The 15,422-nt window shown below is 35.0% G+C and overlaps 3 protein-coding genes across 8 annotated transcripts; 1 reads left to right on the top strand and 2 right to left on the bottom strand.

The window, feature by feature from the left end:
• Positions 1 to 311: 311 nt before the first annotated feature.
• On the bottom strand, positions 312 to 3,282 carry LOC107903934 (40S ribosomal protein S6). 3 transcript variants are annotated; one of them, XR_001686018.2, is made up of 4 exons: positions 2,940 to 3,282; positions 2,561 to 2,652; positions 1,812 to 1,949; positions 312 to 862 (listed from the first exon to the last, which is right to left on the bottom strand). XR_001686018.2 is itself a non-coding variant. In XM_016830155.2 (3 exons), exons 2-3 carry the CDS (start codon positions 2,598 to 2,600, stop codon positions 624 to 626), a joined length of 279 nt encoding a protein of 92 aa, XP_016685644.1. In that variant the 5' UTR covers positions 2,601 to 2,652; positions 2,940 to 3,282; the 3' UTR covers positions 312 to 623. The 3 variants fall into 3 exon arrangements, 1 of the variants encoding a protein (XP_016685644.1); XR_001686019.2 differs by having other exon boundaries at positions 1,812 to 1,939; XM_016830155.2 differs by lacking the exon at positions 1,812 to 1,949.
• Positions 3,283 to 5,159: 1,877 nt separating this feature from the next.
• On the top strand, positions 5,160 to 8,459 carry LOC107903935 (protein UXT homolog). Of its 4 annotated transcripts, none has more exons than XM_016830156.2 (7): positions 5,160 to 5,662; positions 5,856 to 5,952; positions 6,082 to 6,111; positions 6,272 to 6,373; positions 6,761 to 6,868; positions 7,963 to 8,017; positions 8,118 to 8,459. In XM_016830156.2, exons 2-7 carry the CDS (start codon positions 5,861 to 5,863, stop codon positions 8,184 to 8,186), a joined length of 456 nt encoding a protein of 151 aa, XP_016685645.1. In that variant the 5' UTR covers positions 5,160 to 5,662; positions 5,856 to 5,860; the 3' UTR covers positions 8,187 to 8,459. The 4 variants fall into 4 exon arrangements, with proteins under 4 accessions (XP_016685645.1, XP_016685649.1, XP_016685646.1 ...); XM_016830160.2 differs by having other exon boundaries at positions 5,471 to 5,657; positions 5,859 to 5,952; XM_016830157.2 differs by having other exon boundaries at positions 5,472 to 5,657.
• A 2,486-nt stretch (positions 8,460 to 10,945) lies between these two features.
• LOC107903936 (protein argonaute 7) lies at positions 10,946 to 14,886 on the bottom strand. Its single transcript, XM_016830161.2, has 3 exons — positions 14,179 to 14,886; positions 12,643 to 13,870; positions 10,946 to 12,557 (listed from the first exon to the last, which is right to left on the bottom strand). Exons 1-3 carry the CDS (start codon positions 14,537 to 14,539, stop codon positions 11,099 to 11,101), a joined length of 3,048 nt encoding a protein of 1,015 aa, XP_016685650.1. The 5' UTR covers positions 14,540 to 14,886; the 3' UTR covers positions 10,946 to 11,098.
• Between the last annotated feature and the right edge of the window lie 536 nt (positions 14,887 to 15,422).

Raw genomic sequence — 15,422 nt, 5'->3', positions numbered from 1 at the left:
ACAAAAGGATGATCTTCATGGCAAAATATTATTGTGTGAGGTTGCCTGCTTTATTTGGAGCTATAATGACTGCAGGGTTGGTCTTAGCTAGGATACTTGTTAAATGATATGTTCACAGCTTCCAATTCAGTTTTTCCTTACATCAGTCCTCACATAAGTAGTTTTGGTTGCATTCAACTCTAATAAGGCCGGACATTAGGAGCTTTTTGCCACCTGGAACCTGTGTACTTTGAAGCAATCAAGAGATTCAAAAATCATTTATCTTTTCTCGCCCTACTCAAAAAGAGGTCAGAAGTGAAAGTACTCAAATATTGGACAAAAAGAATCACTCAGGTATCAGGAGTAGAGTTCTGATGAGGGAAAACTCAATATTGGGGACGCCATGCGTGCGGCACATAATAACATATATTTATACTATAAGGCTACAATTTAAACACAATAAACAGATCTGCCGTGCCAAATGAGCACATCCACAAGGCAGTAAGTGTAGACCACATAAAACAACATAATAGATAGGATACCAAACTCAGCATTCACAAAAAAGCCTAAGCTAACTCTGGGTCTTCACTATTCAAAATATCTAACACTAGGCAAAACCTGTTTACCAAAACTTAAAAAGCAGTCTAAGCCACAACAGAAGGCTTAAAAGCATTAGAGAGCTTAGACCTCCTCTTTGCTAAACTCTCACAATCGCGCTCCCTCTGTTCCTTCAACCTCATGGCAAACAATTTCTGGTACTCAGCTGCCTCAGCTTTGGCCTTTGTAATTCTTTTCTTCTTCTCTGCAATTCTAGTTAGCTTCCTCTGGAGTGTCAATGGAGTTGCCAACCTCTGGATTTTTGGAGCTTTACTGACTTTCTTGCCTGCAAAACCAGAAAAGTTATCAACAAGTAATAGTTACAATCAAGAAATCATCATTTTCACCAAGCCTGTATGATTCTAGCTGAAACCCAAAATCCAATATCCTACTTCCAGCATACACCACGCATGAGTAAATGGTAAAGCAAAACATGTTTCCAGGAATAGAAGTAAACAGATTGTTACAGTGTACAAGCTGCAGTGTTTGCAAAAGCCAATCATGAAAATATTGGTCAACAGATTGTTGTAGCACATCAAAATCTTGTTGTAAAAGATTGTTGATATTAGCAAGAAGTAAACTTTGGCCTCTAGCCTTAACAAGTAATGTGATAAGAGAAGTTTCCAACCTAAGTTAAGTGTTAAAAAAAATCATATAAAACGAAAAAGAAAATGGGGGAAGCAAATGTTTTAGTCGTTCACATCTGAGCCTAAGAATCAAAAGAAGTTTATAAGAAGAAACTCATTAACAGACATTACAAACAATAGGCTAAAAATAAACAGATCTGATAATATGGGTCAAACCATCTAGCCAATGGCACTGATTGGTCAAGAAATTTACATTAGACGTTTCTAACTTATAAACTTTGAACAATGGATGAGGACCAGCATTTGCAACTCCATGACACCATGATATTTTACCATTAAAATGGGGTTTAAAATTTTAATCAATATCTTGTGAAGTGTATTGATTCAATTATGTTAACCATTGTATCAAATATCTACTACATGAATGAACTAATCCATCCAGTACTAACAAATTCAAGAACAAAACAAACATTTTCAAGCCCAGTCCAAATACAAGAAGAAATGATCACTTCGGATCTCATCAACAAACAGAATGAGAGCAAAATAAGACAAGGAGAGAAAGGAAGATTGAAACAAGAAAGCGAGAAAGGAAGATTAAAACAAGAAAAGAAACCATAGTTGAAATCATTTGTCTCAAGAAATACCAACCTAAATCAACAGCTTCAAACTCTTAATAAGATCATAGATGAGCAGAGGAAATTAAGAAGTTGCTACCCTCCGCATTATATGCCTGTTTAGGACATATTAAACACCTGCACTAACTGATTGGTGGGGATCTAGCAATCGCTAAAGCAAAGCAGAGCAAATCAGTAAAGTAAAATAGGCATAACAGAAAAAAAGGAACACTAATTCTGAAAGAATTACAACACAAGTTCAGACATGACAACACAAGTTTAGCAACAAAAAGTTATCAGGAAGGAACCATGATTCGTTATATCATTATTTAAAGAAACAATCATCCTTTTACCATTACAACTAGAGAACCATATGCCTTCTCCAGAATGCAAACTTTGAATGGGAAGGGGGAAGAGAGCCTAGAAGCGCAATGAATAACAGTTTAAATCTACACTCCAATCCAGAACCTAAACTAGATGGCATCAGTTTCTCAAAAGACATCTCATAATGATGCTGCCAAAAAAAACACTAATAATAATAAAGAACAAATATGCAATAAAGGTTAAGCAATTTATTAGGCTAGAAATCTTGGTGAGGGAATTCAAGAGACTAAGCTAATGAAGACTTATTTTTCCATTAGAGAAGAAAAATGTAAGATGTGTGATTCTACCACATATTATCCCAGAAAAAGAATACTTCCTCTTCAATTGATTTTCAGATAATACTAAAATACGGAGCCAAAACACCACAAAATTGCAATAAAAACAAAACCAACTAGCTACCTGTTATTTGAAATAGAATTGATGTGATAATCATGAGCATGGTCGTATACTCGTCGACATCTAGCCACTAGGTTGGTCTCTTGACTTGTTACCTAGATATAGTGAAGATTAAAAGTTAGTGCAGAGTGATCAAGAAGCATTTAGACAACAAAAGAAATGTTCATGATTACTCAAAAACAAAATCCTAACACTCTCCTCCTGCCAGAGAAAAAGAGAGGATGGTCTCCTGAATGTGGGTTTTGAATGGGAGAGGAAAATCCTCCAAAGAGAAGCAACGGTGGTGGAGAAGAGGAGAAAATATACAGAATAAATAATGATAAAAATCAATCCCATAATAAAGACAAACAAAAATATACAGAGAAGAAAAAGATAAACTCACCGGTGGTGGAGAAGAGGAACAAAGAACCAGAGACTTCTTCAGTGGAGAAGAGGAACAAAGAATCGGCAGAGGAACAAAGAACCAACAATGAAAAGAGATGGAAGCAAAGTGCATTTTGAATGAAAACAAAGAACCATCGTTGTTTGTGTGTTGTGTGGCTAAAAAAGTAAGACTAGCCCAAAAGCACTTCTTGGCTGAAAAAGCTAAAAAAATCTCATTTTTCATCTGCCCAAAAGCACTTCAAAAATGCTGGAAATTTGCAAGAGATGAAGTTCGTTCTTTATTTCTTTTTAGAGAAAAGTGCTTGTACATGTAAAAGCCCATCTCAGATGCAATAAAGAACGAAGCCTTAGTCTAGTTCGACCCTGATTAAATACTAAAGTTACATATTTTATGTAATTAATTTGGTTAATTTATGAAAGTGCACCACTAATTTTACCATATTTATTGAATTTTGTGCAGGAATGTAATTTGGGGCTAAATAGAAGAAAAAAGAAACAATTGGGCTAGATTGAAGAAAGAAGCAAAGAAGGAGGGCCAAAGAAGAATTTTTCCAAAATTAATTAGCTGAAATTTTTGAGTTGGTGGGAGAATATTTTGGGATTTATTTTATTATAGGATATTTTTCCTTAATTTCCTATGACTAGTTGGCTCCTAATTTAGTAAATCCTCTAGTATAAATAGAGCTTGTATTGTTCATCATTTCATCAATCAAAAAATTATTAAGCTCTTGTCTTTCAATACATTCTCTCTTTTCTCACGTAGCATTGTTGTTTCTTTAGTTTCCTTTCCTTCAATTTTTTCCAGTAGCTAATCACCAAATCAAGCCATTTGCAATTTCCTTTTTTTTTCAATTCTTTTCCAAATAGTCAACCACCCCATTTTAATATATTCCAACCCCCATACTCAAACACATCACCCATCTTTTCACCCATTTACCTTAATTAATTTATCAAATACCAACATGTCCCAAACCTTAGCCAACTAAACCCATTTTCAGCTTTAGGCCTAAATTAGCCTCGTCAAAACCTGTGAGTTACGAACCCGAGCCATTTAACTCCTAAAATTCCAGTACTTATTACTTCTCCGGATTAAGAGTGTGATTTTGTCAGCTCATAAAGTCAGATAAACACTAAGTCAAAAAAGACGTCGTTTGATTTAGTGTGGTTAGACGTACAGTTGGAATTCCAAAAGGAACGTTTCCAATCGGTTTTCTGTGAACACATTGGCGTGCCAAGTGGAGATTGCTGTTTGGTTCCGTCAAGGGAAGTAGTAACCGGATTTAAATGTCCCACGCGGTTGAGCACATTGGTTCGAGCTAGGCTCTTCTAGAACGCAAAGCTGCCGGAGTACTAAATCACGAACGTTTCGTGGTTGTTCGATCGGTAAGGGTTAGTTATTGGACGTTCCATAACTAATTTACACAAGGAAGAGTAGGTGTCCGAGGCGTCCTTGGTAGCTATAACTAGCTTATTGGAAAAGAGGAGTTCATCCAATTTCGAGGATCAGTTTAAAGACGAGAAAAATTCGTGTCTAAAGCTGAGCTCATTCTAATTAATTTTTCTTAATATTTATTTCACGGTTTTTATTATTCTGTTTTCAACCTTTACTTTTGATGTTATTTTTCTGTTAATTTCAGGTTTTCAAATTTTTATCCCCCCGAACGTCTTGGGCACGACAGCTGCCCCAACATAAATCTGGTCAAACGAGCAACAATTTACAGTAAACCAGTCTCTGAGGGATCGACCCTACTCCCTATACTGCATAATTTGCAAATTAAGGCGTAGGTTTATATTGGTGGATTCGACACCCATCAGACCCAAGTTTATTAACTCCAAATTTTTACCCTTATTCCCCACTTCCCAGCAAACCTAGTCCCGATATTCCCCTTTTCTTTCCCTTTCCAATCATTATTTCCCCTTAATCCTTAACATTTTCCTTGTTTCTTTGTCATTGCCATCACTGTTGCTTATCTTCATTTTACTACTTTTCGCTGATTTTAATTTCTTTATTTTTGCAGAAAATATTGACCGCGAGAATTTTTGATCTTTCACCCATTGTTCCTTTCATTTCCTTTTCACGATCATTCCTTTCCCTTTAGATCTACGCTTCCTTATTTGAACCCAATTTTGTTATCTTTTTACTACTTTCGAAAGTTTGGGTTTTTTTGGTTGCTTTGCTTTTTATTCATTTTGATTCCATTTGGATTCAATTCGATCGAGGGAAAAATCATTTGGATTCTCTCTTTCGATACTTTAGACTTGTTATTTTCGATTGAATCGGAAAAAAAGAAGAAACAAAGATTGATTAGAGTGGATTGATGAAATTAGGGTAAAAAAAGGTCGAGCCCGAGTTTAATATATATAATATGGGCCAGACTTAAACAAAAATATCAATCTATTTTTTTGGGCCAGCCTGGGTCTACCAATTAGGACTGAAATTTTGATTAAACCCGGCCCGCATTAATTTTTTTATAATAAAAATAGATAAAATTTTTAATATAACTATAGATTTACTAAGAGGTTACTATTTTTATCGGTATTTGCTAATAATAACAACATTTGGGCGCCTTTTTGCTTCAAACAGCAACTCTCCTCAACTCGATATATATGTTTTTTCTTTTTCTACCTTCCCCTTTTTAGTATTGTAGTAGGGCTTCCCTTCTTTTCCTACCTTCAAACATCCGGAGGAGACGTTCAATCGGCCGGCCCTCGACAGGTGAGGTGAGCCACTTTCGCTTTCAAAAGGCACTTACTTTTTTTTTTTTGGGGGGGGGGGGCTTATCTGCTAGATACAACCAAAAAGCTCATGCCTTTTAGCCGTTCGATGAAATGCCTAAACCAGAATTTTCGCTGAAGCCCGATTTGAAGACAGGTTTACTTTAATTTACTTTAATATTATTTTTTCACCGGGCAGAAGAAATGGACAGCTTACGCCAGGAGAAAATACAGAAATTCGAAGAATTTGTTGATCGCCGCCTTAAACCTGATCTTGTTCATGCTATTGTTGAACGGTATGAATTGACAACGTTCCCATTTTTCCTCTACTAATATTTAGCCTGCTTTTTTTATTTATATATTTGAACACCAAAAGTAAAAGGAATAACGACATTGCTAATCATATTTTCCCCATATTTTTGCAGCGACAAAATCTTTGACCAGCAAAAAATTTTGTATCCTTTTATTTAGAGACGAATTTGTTCCTTTTTGAGTAACAAGGACACAGTTTTTAAGAATTTTCAATGCTAATTTTTTTTCCCTCAATGGGGTTTCTTTTTTGTTGCTGAAAGATTAGAGCTTTGTATCTGTTTACTTTGACACTTTTTCATGTAGCTCTGATTTGCGGAAGAACATAGAAAATTTAGAGAAAAACAGTGTAACTAGTCTTCGGACCTTGGTTAATCTCGGGTCTGAAGTGTACATGCAAGCAGAAGTGTAAGTTTTCTATGTCTATCGTTTCTGGTTTATCATACACCTGTTTTTACTTTACTTTTGTACTAATGTTTACTCCATTTTCCTTTTCAGAATTAAAAAAAATTACTGCAATTTATGCATTTATTTCGTGATTTTCACATTGTCATAGTATCATGAAATAGGATTATTCATGTTTTATATGCCCTTTACTTGTTTTTGGTTCAAGGGTGAGCTTGTATGTAATGTACGGTTAAAACTTAAGACTTCTGTTGAACTTTGTGATTGCAATTGGATTTTGACTTAAGAATTTGCTCATCCCATGTTTAATCCGTTATTATTATATTTAAATTTTCTTGGATTTGTGTGTGCTTGTGGTTTTTTGGGGGCTTCCTCTTTTGATGTTTACAGGCCAGATACCCAACGTATATTTGTGGATGTCGGACTCGGGTTTCATGTGGAGTTCACCTGGTCAGAAGCATTAAAGTTCATCTCATTGAGGGAGGAAAAACTGGAAAGGTATATGGTTTTCTTCAATTGATCAAGAAGCCCTGTTTGGAACTTCTGTAGGTCTTACTTGCTTATAGCCTCAAGCACAAAAGTACTAACCTACTTCTTTCTAACCAGTCAGATAGAATTGTATATAAATGCTATGTACAAGTCAGTCATTGCAAACTCTAACATGTTATGCAAGGATATATTGGTTTAATATCGTCATGGGATCCACCAATGTCACCATAAAGTAGTATGAAACTTAAAACTTTATCCATCATTTCCTATATTCTGGTACAACTCGAGAAGCTGGTTTTGCTGATCTTGACCTTTTTTTATTCTTCATCATCACTTATGTTAGGTGTAACTTTGGCCTTGACCATCAACATAGGTCCATAGGTGAGGTTAAAGATCAAAGAAGTGTTGTCAAGACATGTGCCTAGGTGTGCATGTGCCTTAGCACTAGACAACAAAAGTGCTTCAGACCCTTTCGGACGAGGCCCATTTAATTAGATGCATGCCTGGTGCACCTAGGTGTGCTTTTTTGTAAAGCTTTAGGCTTACAAAAAAGCTTGCTTGATTGAAGTTCTGTTTAATTTTTTTTTCTATTTTCCACTTATCTCTTTAAATATACTTTTACTAGTAAGAAAAATAATATCAAAGTGTATACTTTTCAGTATTTCAACATTCATCTATAGACATGGACCATAAGGAAATCATTCATACATATATATAATTTATAATTGATGAAATCATGCATATTGACTAATGAAATATTTTCTTGTTTTCTGGATAAACTAGATCAGACTCTAGAGTTCCATGATATGTTTAGGCTTTATATAAAAATATATGTAGACGCAAACAAAAACTCAAACATATACATGCTGCGATTTACTTAGGCTAGCTCTTTTTCTTTTTTGTGCCTTACGCCTGAGTTAGCGCCAAGAATGTGTCTCATGCGCTTGACAGCGTTGGAAGGAACACAATCAGTCTTTGGCCTCTGCAATAGGATGTATTAAGCTTAAATTCACTTAACGTAACACACTCAGTTGAATAGTTTCTTCTTGGTTCTTTTCCTCTCTCAAAAATTTTTTTTTTTAATTGTCAATTGTACCATGCAGGCAAATAGAAGAGTATACTCGCTTAATTGCTTCAATCAAAGCACAAATTAAAATGGTATGTTTGTACATGTCATGTCCCATTGAAAGTTCTGTGTACATGGGTGACCATTTTGTTTTCGTTTGCATTAACAATGAATTACTTACCCTTGCTACAGGTTTGTGAAGGAATTCGAGAATTGCTTCAGATCCCGGAAGAGAAAACCGTAGAAGGGCGCGTTTTTTAGCGTTTACAACAAGTATACCTATGAATTCTGTTACTTGGCCTTATGACTAACATTGTTTGTGAGAGATGATGAAATAGAGCACAATGAAATGGAACTTTTCTCACTTGATCCCATTTTGCACTGCTGCTACCTTTGCAATGGGACTTTCATTATTAAAAAATCAAATGGCGAAGGAATAGAATGTGATGATTTTGATAAAGGTTAAAATATGCTACAAGAAATTGTACTCTTCCTACATTTAGAATTTAATCTATATATTTTTATTTTCATGAATTTAGACTTTTATTTTGTAAATTTCAAAATTCAAGTTCTATTGTAAACACTCTTAAAATTATTCTGTTAAATTCGTAGTTGTAACATTTTAAAATAACTTGGTAGCAAAGGTGTCTATGAGTTGACCAAAATATTTTTAATATTTTTCAAGCCCTTTTTTGCTTGGTTGCCCCACCAAAAAAGTCTGTTTTATTATTAAAAAAGTAATAAAATATTAAGAATATATTTTAGTTGTTATTTGATATATTTTTATAAAAAAATTTAATTTAAATATAAGTTTTATTATTTAAATTCGGGTTGAATTGGGCCAACATGAAGTGCAAAAATTATTGTTCAAGCTTGGCCCTAGTCAAGATGATATCAGGCCGGGTAGGTTATTTGATTTTTGGAGAGATCTACTTGGAAATCATATAATAATAATAAAAAAAGGGTGTTGTAATAAACTTGAATTTAATAAAATAATTTAATGATTTTAAGAATTACACTTACATTTTGAAAATTTGAAAAGCAAAAAAAAAAGTCTTTGAAATAAAAATAAATGATAAAATTCTAAATAAACAAAAAATGTAGGGACTTGAAGCATATATTCACCAACTATAAATGCATATCTCATTGTCATCCGGTGGGATTTAGAACTTCAAAAAAAATTAACTTTTTGATTAATAATATTTCAACGACATTGTAGAGGAAAGAAATTGGTAGATAAAACAAAGGATAGGCCTTCAACTGTAGAAAAAGTTTGATACATGTTTTAAATAATAAAACAAAATTATAGCAACTTGTGAGATTTCCTTATCCAACTACATGATGGGTGAAAATATTGGTAGGATTGATTAAATTTGGTAAACATTGAAAGGGAATTTAGACAAAAGATTTGGTATGTACACCAAGTATAATTAGGGGATCATCAAAACCAGAGACTGGGAATGAGGGAGAGATGAATGAAACATCAATGAATGTGAAATAGGATACCCACCATCAACTCACTTCTCACCCATTTTCTTCCTTTATTCTTCTATGTCCCAACCCTATCAATGGAACCGACCTTCTACGTTATGTGACATAAATTTTTATACCCTTTTAAACAAAAATTCCTATTCAGTTGAGTATGGGTGATATTGGTATGGTTTAATTTCTTTTTTATTTTATAAACTTTTATATTATTTGGTTTCATAAAAAAAATAGAATTTAATTCGATTCCGAGTAATCGTGATTTTTGAACTTATATTTTATAAATAGTTCAAATACCTTAATTCGGGTATTTTTTGATTTTATCTCTTATTTAGAGATTTAATTTGACATGATTTTGGATTTAGTCCAGATTAAAGGTATAGTCAGCCAAAAATAAAAAGGTTTTGGTCTTACTTTAATTAAGGTTTTATTTTATTATTAGGGTGAAAAATATTTTTCAAAAATCATTAATAAACAAATAGCTTTTTAAACGATATTTTAATCCAAGTTAAAAAAAAAATAAGTTTTAGTTAAAAAAATATATTTTCAATAAAATTATTTTGTAACCTCATGTTTAAAATGATGATTTTATCTTTTTAAAAATATTTTTTTATAATAAATATAAACACCATCAACCTTTTTAAAAATAATTCAACATTTATTTGTATAACTAAAACTTTAATCCCTCGTAATAATAAATAATAATAATTTAATTTCTGTCAATTTCTATTGCCACTTTTGTTAATTAATAATTGAATTCAATCTTCTTTAACCTCTTCCTTAAATAAACAAGTATATTCTTTTATCCCATCAAAATTTAAAAAATTAATTTAATATAATACATACTTTTAATCTGTCCAATTTTCACATCTCAAAATTTAAATTTAATTGTTAATATTGATAAAAATATTTTATTAAATTCAAATTTATTATAAAATTATTTTATATAATTACATTATTATCAAATAAATATTTGTTATTTCGAAATGTTAAAATTAAAATTTGTGAAACATTTTTAAAAATTTTATAAAAAAACAGAAAACCTGAGAAAGGATGAAGCACGTGTGACATAGTGAGGTAAGAGAGGACCCCTGTATAACCCATGTTTGGTTCAGAGTAGCAGAGTCCTTTCTGTCTCTACTTTAACCCCTTTTCTCAGACAAAACGCAATGTCCAAAGTCAGACTTCACTCCCCTTTTTCTCCTTGCCTTTTCTTTTGTTTTTCTTTTTCTCTCTCAAAAGCTGACTTGGTTTTGTAGTATTTTTTGGACCCTTTTTCCTAACCCTATTCTATTTATCATCATTTCATAAATAATATTATTAGGTTCAACTTCTTTTTTAACTATTACCAAAATATTCATTTCAGTATTCTTCTTGCCATTCATTTACTCACTTACTCCTTTTAGCTTAAATCATTAATGATTTTATATCACTTCAACTAATCCACGTCCTGTCTGCAGTGATTCTGGATATTAATATTTCATGTTTAAACCAACCAAAGAATTTTCATGCGAAGAAAAAAAGTCCACAACATGGAATTTAAGATTTCTCTCTTTGCTGCTATCATAATTGTACAACTATTTGCATGGCCAAATCCAAGCTCTACCACTTGTAATCACATGAAACTGCGCAATTTGGCTATAAATTCATCCACTACTTTTACATGTGATTGTGAGGATCATTTAGTTTTAGCAGTAGAACATGAGTTTCTTAATATTCTCGCTTAGTGTCGGTAATGGTGTTGCCTTCGGAGGAGCTGGACGTGAAATTGTGGGAGAACTTCTCATACAAGCAATGGATTCTGATCGCTCGAGGTAAAGCCTCCCTCTATATGCTGCCAGGTGCGCGTAGTACGCAGGCGGCACCAAAGACACGGGCTTGGTGCATCTTACGAACGTGTAACATAGGTTGTAAACCAGCTTCTGCAGTTCGTCAGAAGTGAAATGGTTTTCATCCCACAACACATGGTAATGAGTCGGGCGGCTAGTACCCTTCACCCCCCAATGACTGCAAAGATAGAAATCGAATTCCTTTGGATGTGTTATCACGGTATCCACTACGGTTCCGGGGGGAATATTTTCATCAAAAGGTAGGTTTTGCATGGAAGAAGGATCGATTTCAAATGGGAACAACCTTGTGTGATGCCTCTTTTGTACTACTGCGAAAGTAATGGGAGGTTTATAACCCGGAAATCTTGCACAAGCTTCTTTAACAGCTTGCAGCTCCTCTTTAAGCACTTTGTAGAATTGAGTTTCGCTTACACCGTCTCTGAAGAAGATGATTCTTTTGGGCAGTTTGTTTACTTCCTGGTAGAAGTCATCAAGTAACTCCCCTACCATTGCAGCGAGGTCCTGAATAATTTCTTGTCGATGCGTTTGAGACCTCATTCTAGATACATACTTGTTTGCTGCAGGCCAGTTCATGCTACCAACCACGGCGGCAACTGATGGGCTGAAATCATCAAGCGGGTGAGGATGTGTCACATCAGCACCCATAAAGATCACAGGCTCATCGAGCCGGAGAAGACGTGGAATCTGAGATGGCAACGAGTTGTACAAAGCAACTGTGCAACCTCCAACTTTGGCATTGATCTTCAGGGCCAAATTTGCAAGAAACTGTGAACTGAGTTTCCCAAGGTTCGGATACAAGCAGCACTGGCTCACAACTCCCACACTTGTCTCCGCTATTCGTTTCAAATCCGCATAGCCTTTGTGCTTTTTCTCCATTACACATATGAGCAGCTGGAGATTGTTGGAAGCAGCTCTGTGGATCTTCTTGAGCTTAGATTCCAAAAGATACACATTACTAAGCACCTGTGTTGATTCAAATTGAGGGCTGACAATTGTGCTTTTGTTAAGAAAGATCCCCAGCTGCTCACACCTTTGAGATAGCTGGTTTATGAATTTGGGGATGTTAGACTTTTGATCAGGGGTGCCCCCAAAACTTATAAGTGCCCACCGTTCTATTCTCGTTCCTTGAAATACATGGCTGTCCAAAAGGTTCCATTGGCGATCACGGCGGGAAGGAGTGATATCTCTTATGTGTCCACCATCACCAAGCTTGAGCTTGGGAGGTTGAAGAATCCTCCCGTTCAACCGAGTCATTTCTCTCGAAACTTGGAGTTTGAATTCTTCTGCCTGGTTGCCACTGCCAAGAAAAAGTGCAAATCCTTAAGTTTTACCTGCAATCAAATATAATCAAGTGAATTCTTCATAGTGTTGTATAACATTACCTTGTAGGCCCTACTGGTCCTCTCATGATTCCATCAATTATGGCTTTTCGTTCTTTCGGTCTCTGGCAGCCCATTTTAAGGATCCTTGCAGTCTGATCATCCGAAAGCTTCCCAAGAAACTTTTGGCCTTCACAAATCATACAAAGTTCCATGGGAAGATAGCATGGTTTGCTCCTACTGATTTGCAAGCATGGCAAGTTCCTGAACTGTATGTCATAATTGTAGTGATCCTTAAAGTAATCAACAAGCCTCAAATTCTTACCACCCCGGTCAGGGAAGTAAAGATTTTCGGTAGCTTCTTCAGTTAAGCCATTAACACGGTACCGTTGAACCGTTTCTCTATGGCAAACGAAAACTCTGATATTTCTCAATGCCTTCTCCACTTCTTTCCTCTCTTCATCGCTCAAACTCCTTGTCTTTCTTTGAGAAAGGTCTCGGAGAAAGTCCAGCCGCTTTTGCAAGTAAAGGATAACTCCAATACTCTCATGGAAGGCACTGATGGAGAAATCAACATTGAGCGCTAATCCTTGTTGCGTTGGTCGAAGGCTCTGAAAGAAACCTCTCCATCCAATAGCTCCCCCTCCGATTTCCTTAGTACCTCCCATCGAACTCGAATAAAACGACCTCCCTACCGGTATACACTTTTCCATTGGACCCTCCCTAAGAACAACATCCAAAGCATGGAGATAATCCTGAGGGAGTGGGATCCAATCATCACCTTCCTTGCTCAAGTAACTTCTCAAATCCTTTCCATCAAACTTTGAAACATGTCGGATATTGATTCGAAACACTTTGAGCTGATTCTGCTTCTGTGGGAAGCAATTCAATTCCCCAAAAGGTAAGCCTGACTTGGTGGTGGGTATTGGGAGACTAATAAAGAACTCAAGCTTATCATTTTGGAACTCAACAGGGCTGTATATATTCTTTCTACCATCATAAGCTGGATGAGCACCTGAGAGTAAACCTGAGTTGTTTTCCACCAGTTTCTGTTTGATCATCCTAGCAACCTCCTTGGAGGGACTAGGAGATATTTCAACATTGTAATGGTAAATTTTAAGAGAGGGGTCAAATTTCACTACAAAATGGTTGGCAAGGAGAGTGATTACTGGCCCTTCAACACCACCAGAATCTGGTCTCCTAGCAGCCACCAGTGCTTCCTTTGTATCACTACTCCTCACCTTCCTTCCTTTATATGGGAAACTTGTTCTCCCATGAAGCCCCTCTGGAGCTGATTGGTTCATTGAAAGAGAAAAAAAAGTTAAGAACTTGAATACAACCACTTGGATAGATAAAAGTTCCAAACAAAAATCAATCAAGTCCAGTAGTTTCAAATATAAGAATTAAGGAGGTACATATCATTTCTAGGCTCTAGCTATAAATTTATCATTTTTTGCATATAACTACAGATTGGAACAAAAGGATATAACAAAGATCCTATTTTTAATCAGTTTTGTTGAAGAAAAATAAACCATGACCTTAAAATGATGATACATGCAGATGAAATAAGAAGAACAAAGATAAATATCGGGGGGTCACCTGGTGTCATTGTTAGAACTGGGACTTGTGTATCAGGGAGGGAAGAGGTGGCAAGTGGAGGAAAATCATTAACCTTACATGGAAGTTTCTGCAAGTGGGTTTTAGTTTGAAAGTTTTGGTTTTGAGAGAGAGGTGGGGTTAAAGCCAGCTGCAAAGGTATTGGACGGGGTAAAGGGAGCAAAGCAGGGTAGTAAGAGTAACTTTGGAACTGGTTCTGGTTAAACAACCCAAAGTGGCTTGAATATTGCAACAATGGGTGCTGGTAATGATGCTTATGAGGATTATTATTCCCGCCCTTGAAAGTCCTGGTTTTGGTAGTGCATTTCTTGTTCACATGGTGGTGCTCTTCAGTTTCTTCCATTGCAAAAAAGAAAAGAAAAGAAAAAAAGAAGCTAACCTTTTTGTGTAAAAAGGAAAAATATGGGGGCTAAAACTATGAGCATAAAAGGGAAAGACCACTCAAGAGAGATATTGACAACTCAAAGGAAAAACAAAAAAGAAAAAAAAAGATTGGGTTTTTATTTGCTGAGGTTCTTTGTGTCTGGTTCTAACTTCAAACTCATAAGGAGGTTAAGAAGGTGAAGGAATTCAAAGGCAAAAAAATAGAAGTGGCTTGCCTTATAAAAGAAAGTGAAAAGGGTAGCATCAAAGAAAAGGGGTATAATCTGTAATTGTAAGAGTATTTGGCATTTTGCTGCACCATGTGAAAGAGCATTGCAGATGTTAGGCTTCTGATACATATACCCTTTAATGATCCAATTGACTACCTGTCAAACACATATGCCTACTCTAGCCTTTTTCAGTTTTCCCCCACCTTCCAATCTCTTTTTATTTTTCGTTCATATAGTTTTTAAAGTCAAATGCAGTGAAAATGTGCATTCTATTAAAAATGAAATTGGGGTATAGTTGATAGTGATTGGACTTTGGATTAGTGATTGGGTCAAATTCTTGTTTTTTAGGCTTATGATTTTAGTAATGTTGTTGGATATTTCATAGATCATTGGGTTAATCATGGTCATCATTTCCACTAGACTCTCTTTTTCTGAATATCAATGTATAAAAAGGTCATTCTTTTTCAAACATTTAATTTATACATTTTTTTTTCTTTTTGTAAACTATCCTATGTTGATTAAGTGTCCCACCGCTTTTTTCACTTTATTAAATCCTATCAGATTTTTTATATATATATTTGAGTTAGACTCTATTCGAAATATTATTTTATATTTTTTAAATATTGGAGAAAA

This window comes from Gossypium hirsutum, chromosome D05, assembly GCF_007990345.1.
Source record: "Gossypium hirsutum isolate 1008001.06 chromosome D05, Gossypium_hirsutum_v2.1, whole genome shotgun sequence".
In the NCBI taxonomy this organism is placed as follows: domain Eukaryota; kingdom Viridiplantae; phylum Streptophyta; class Magnoliopsida; order Malvales; family Malvaceae; genus Gossypium; species Gossypium hirsutum.
Note: the sequence above shows the minus strand (reverse complement) of the source record. Positions and strands in the feature narration are given on the sequence as shown.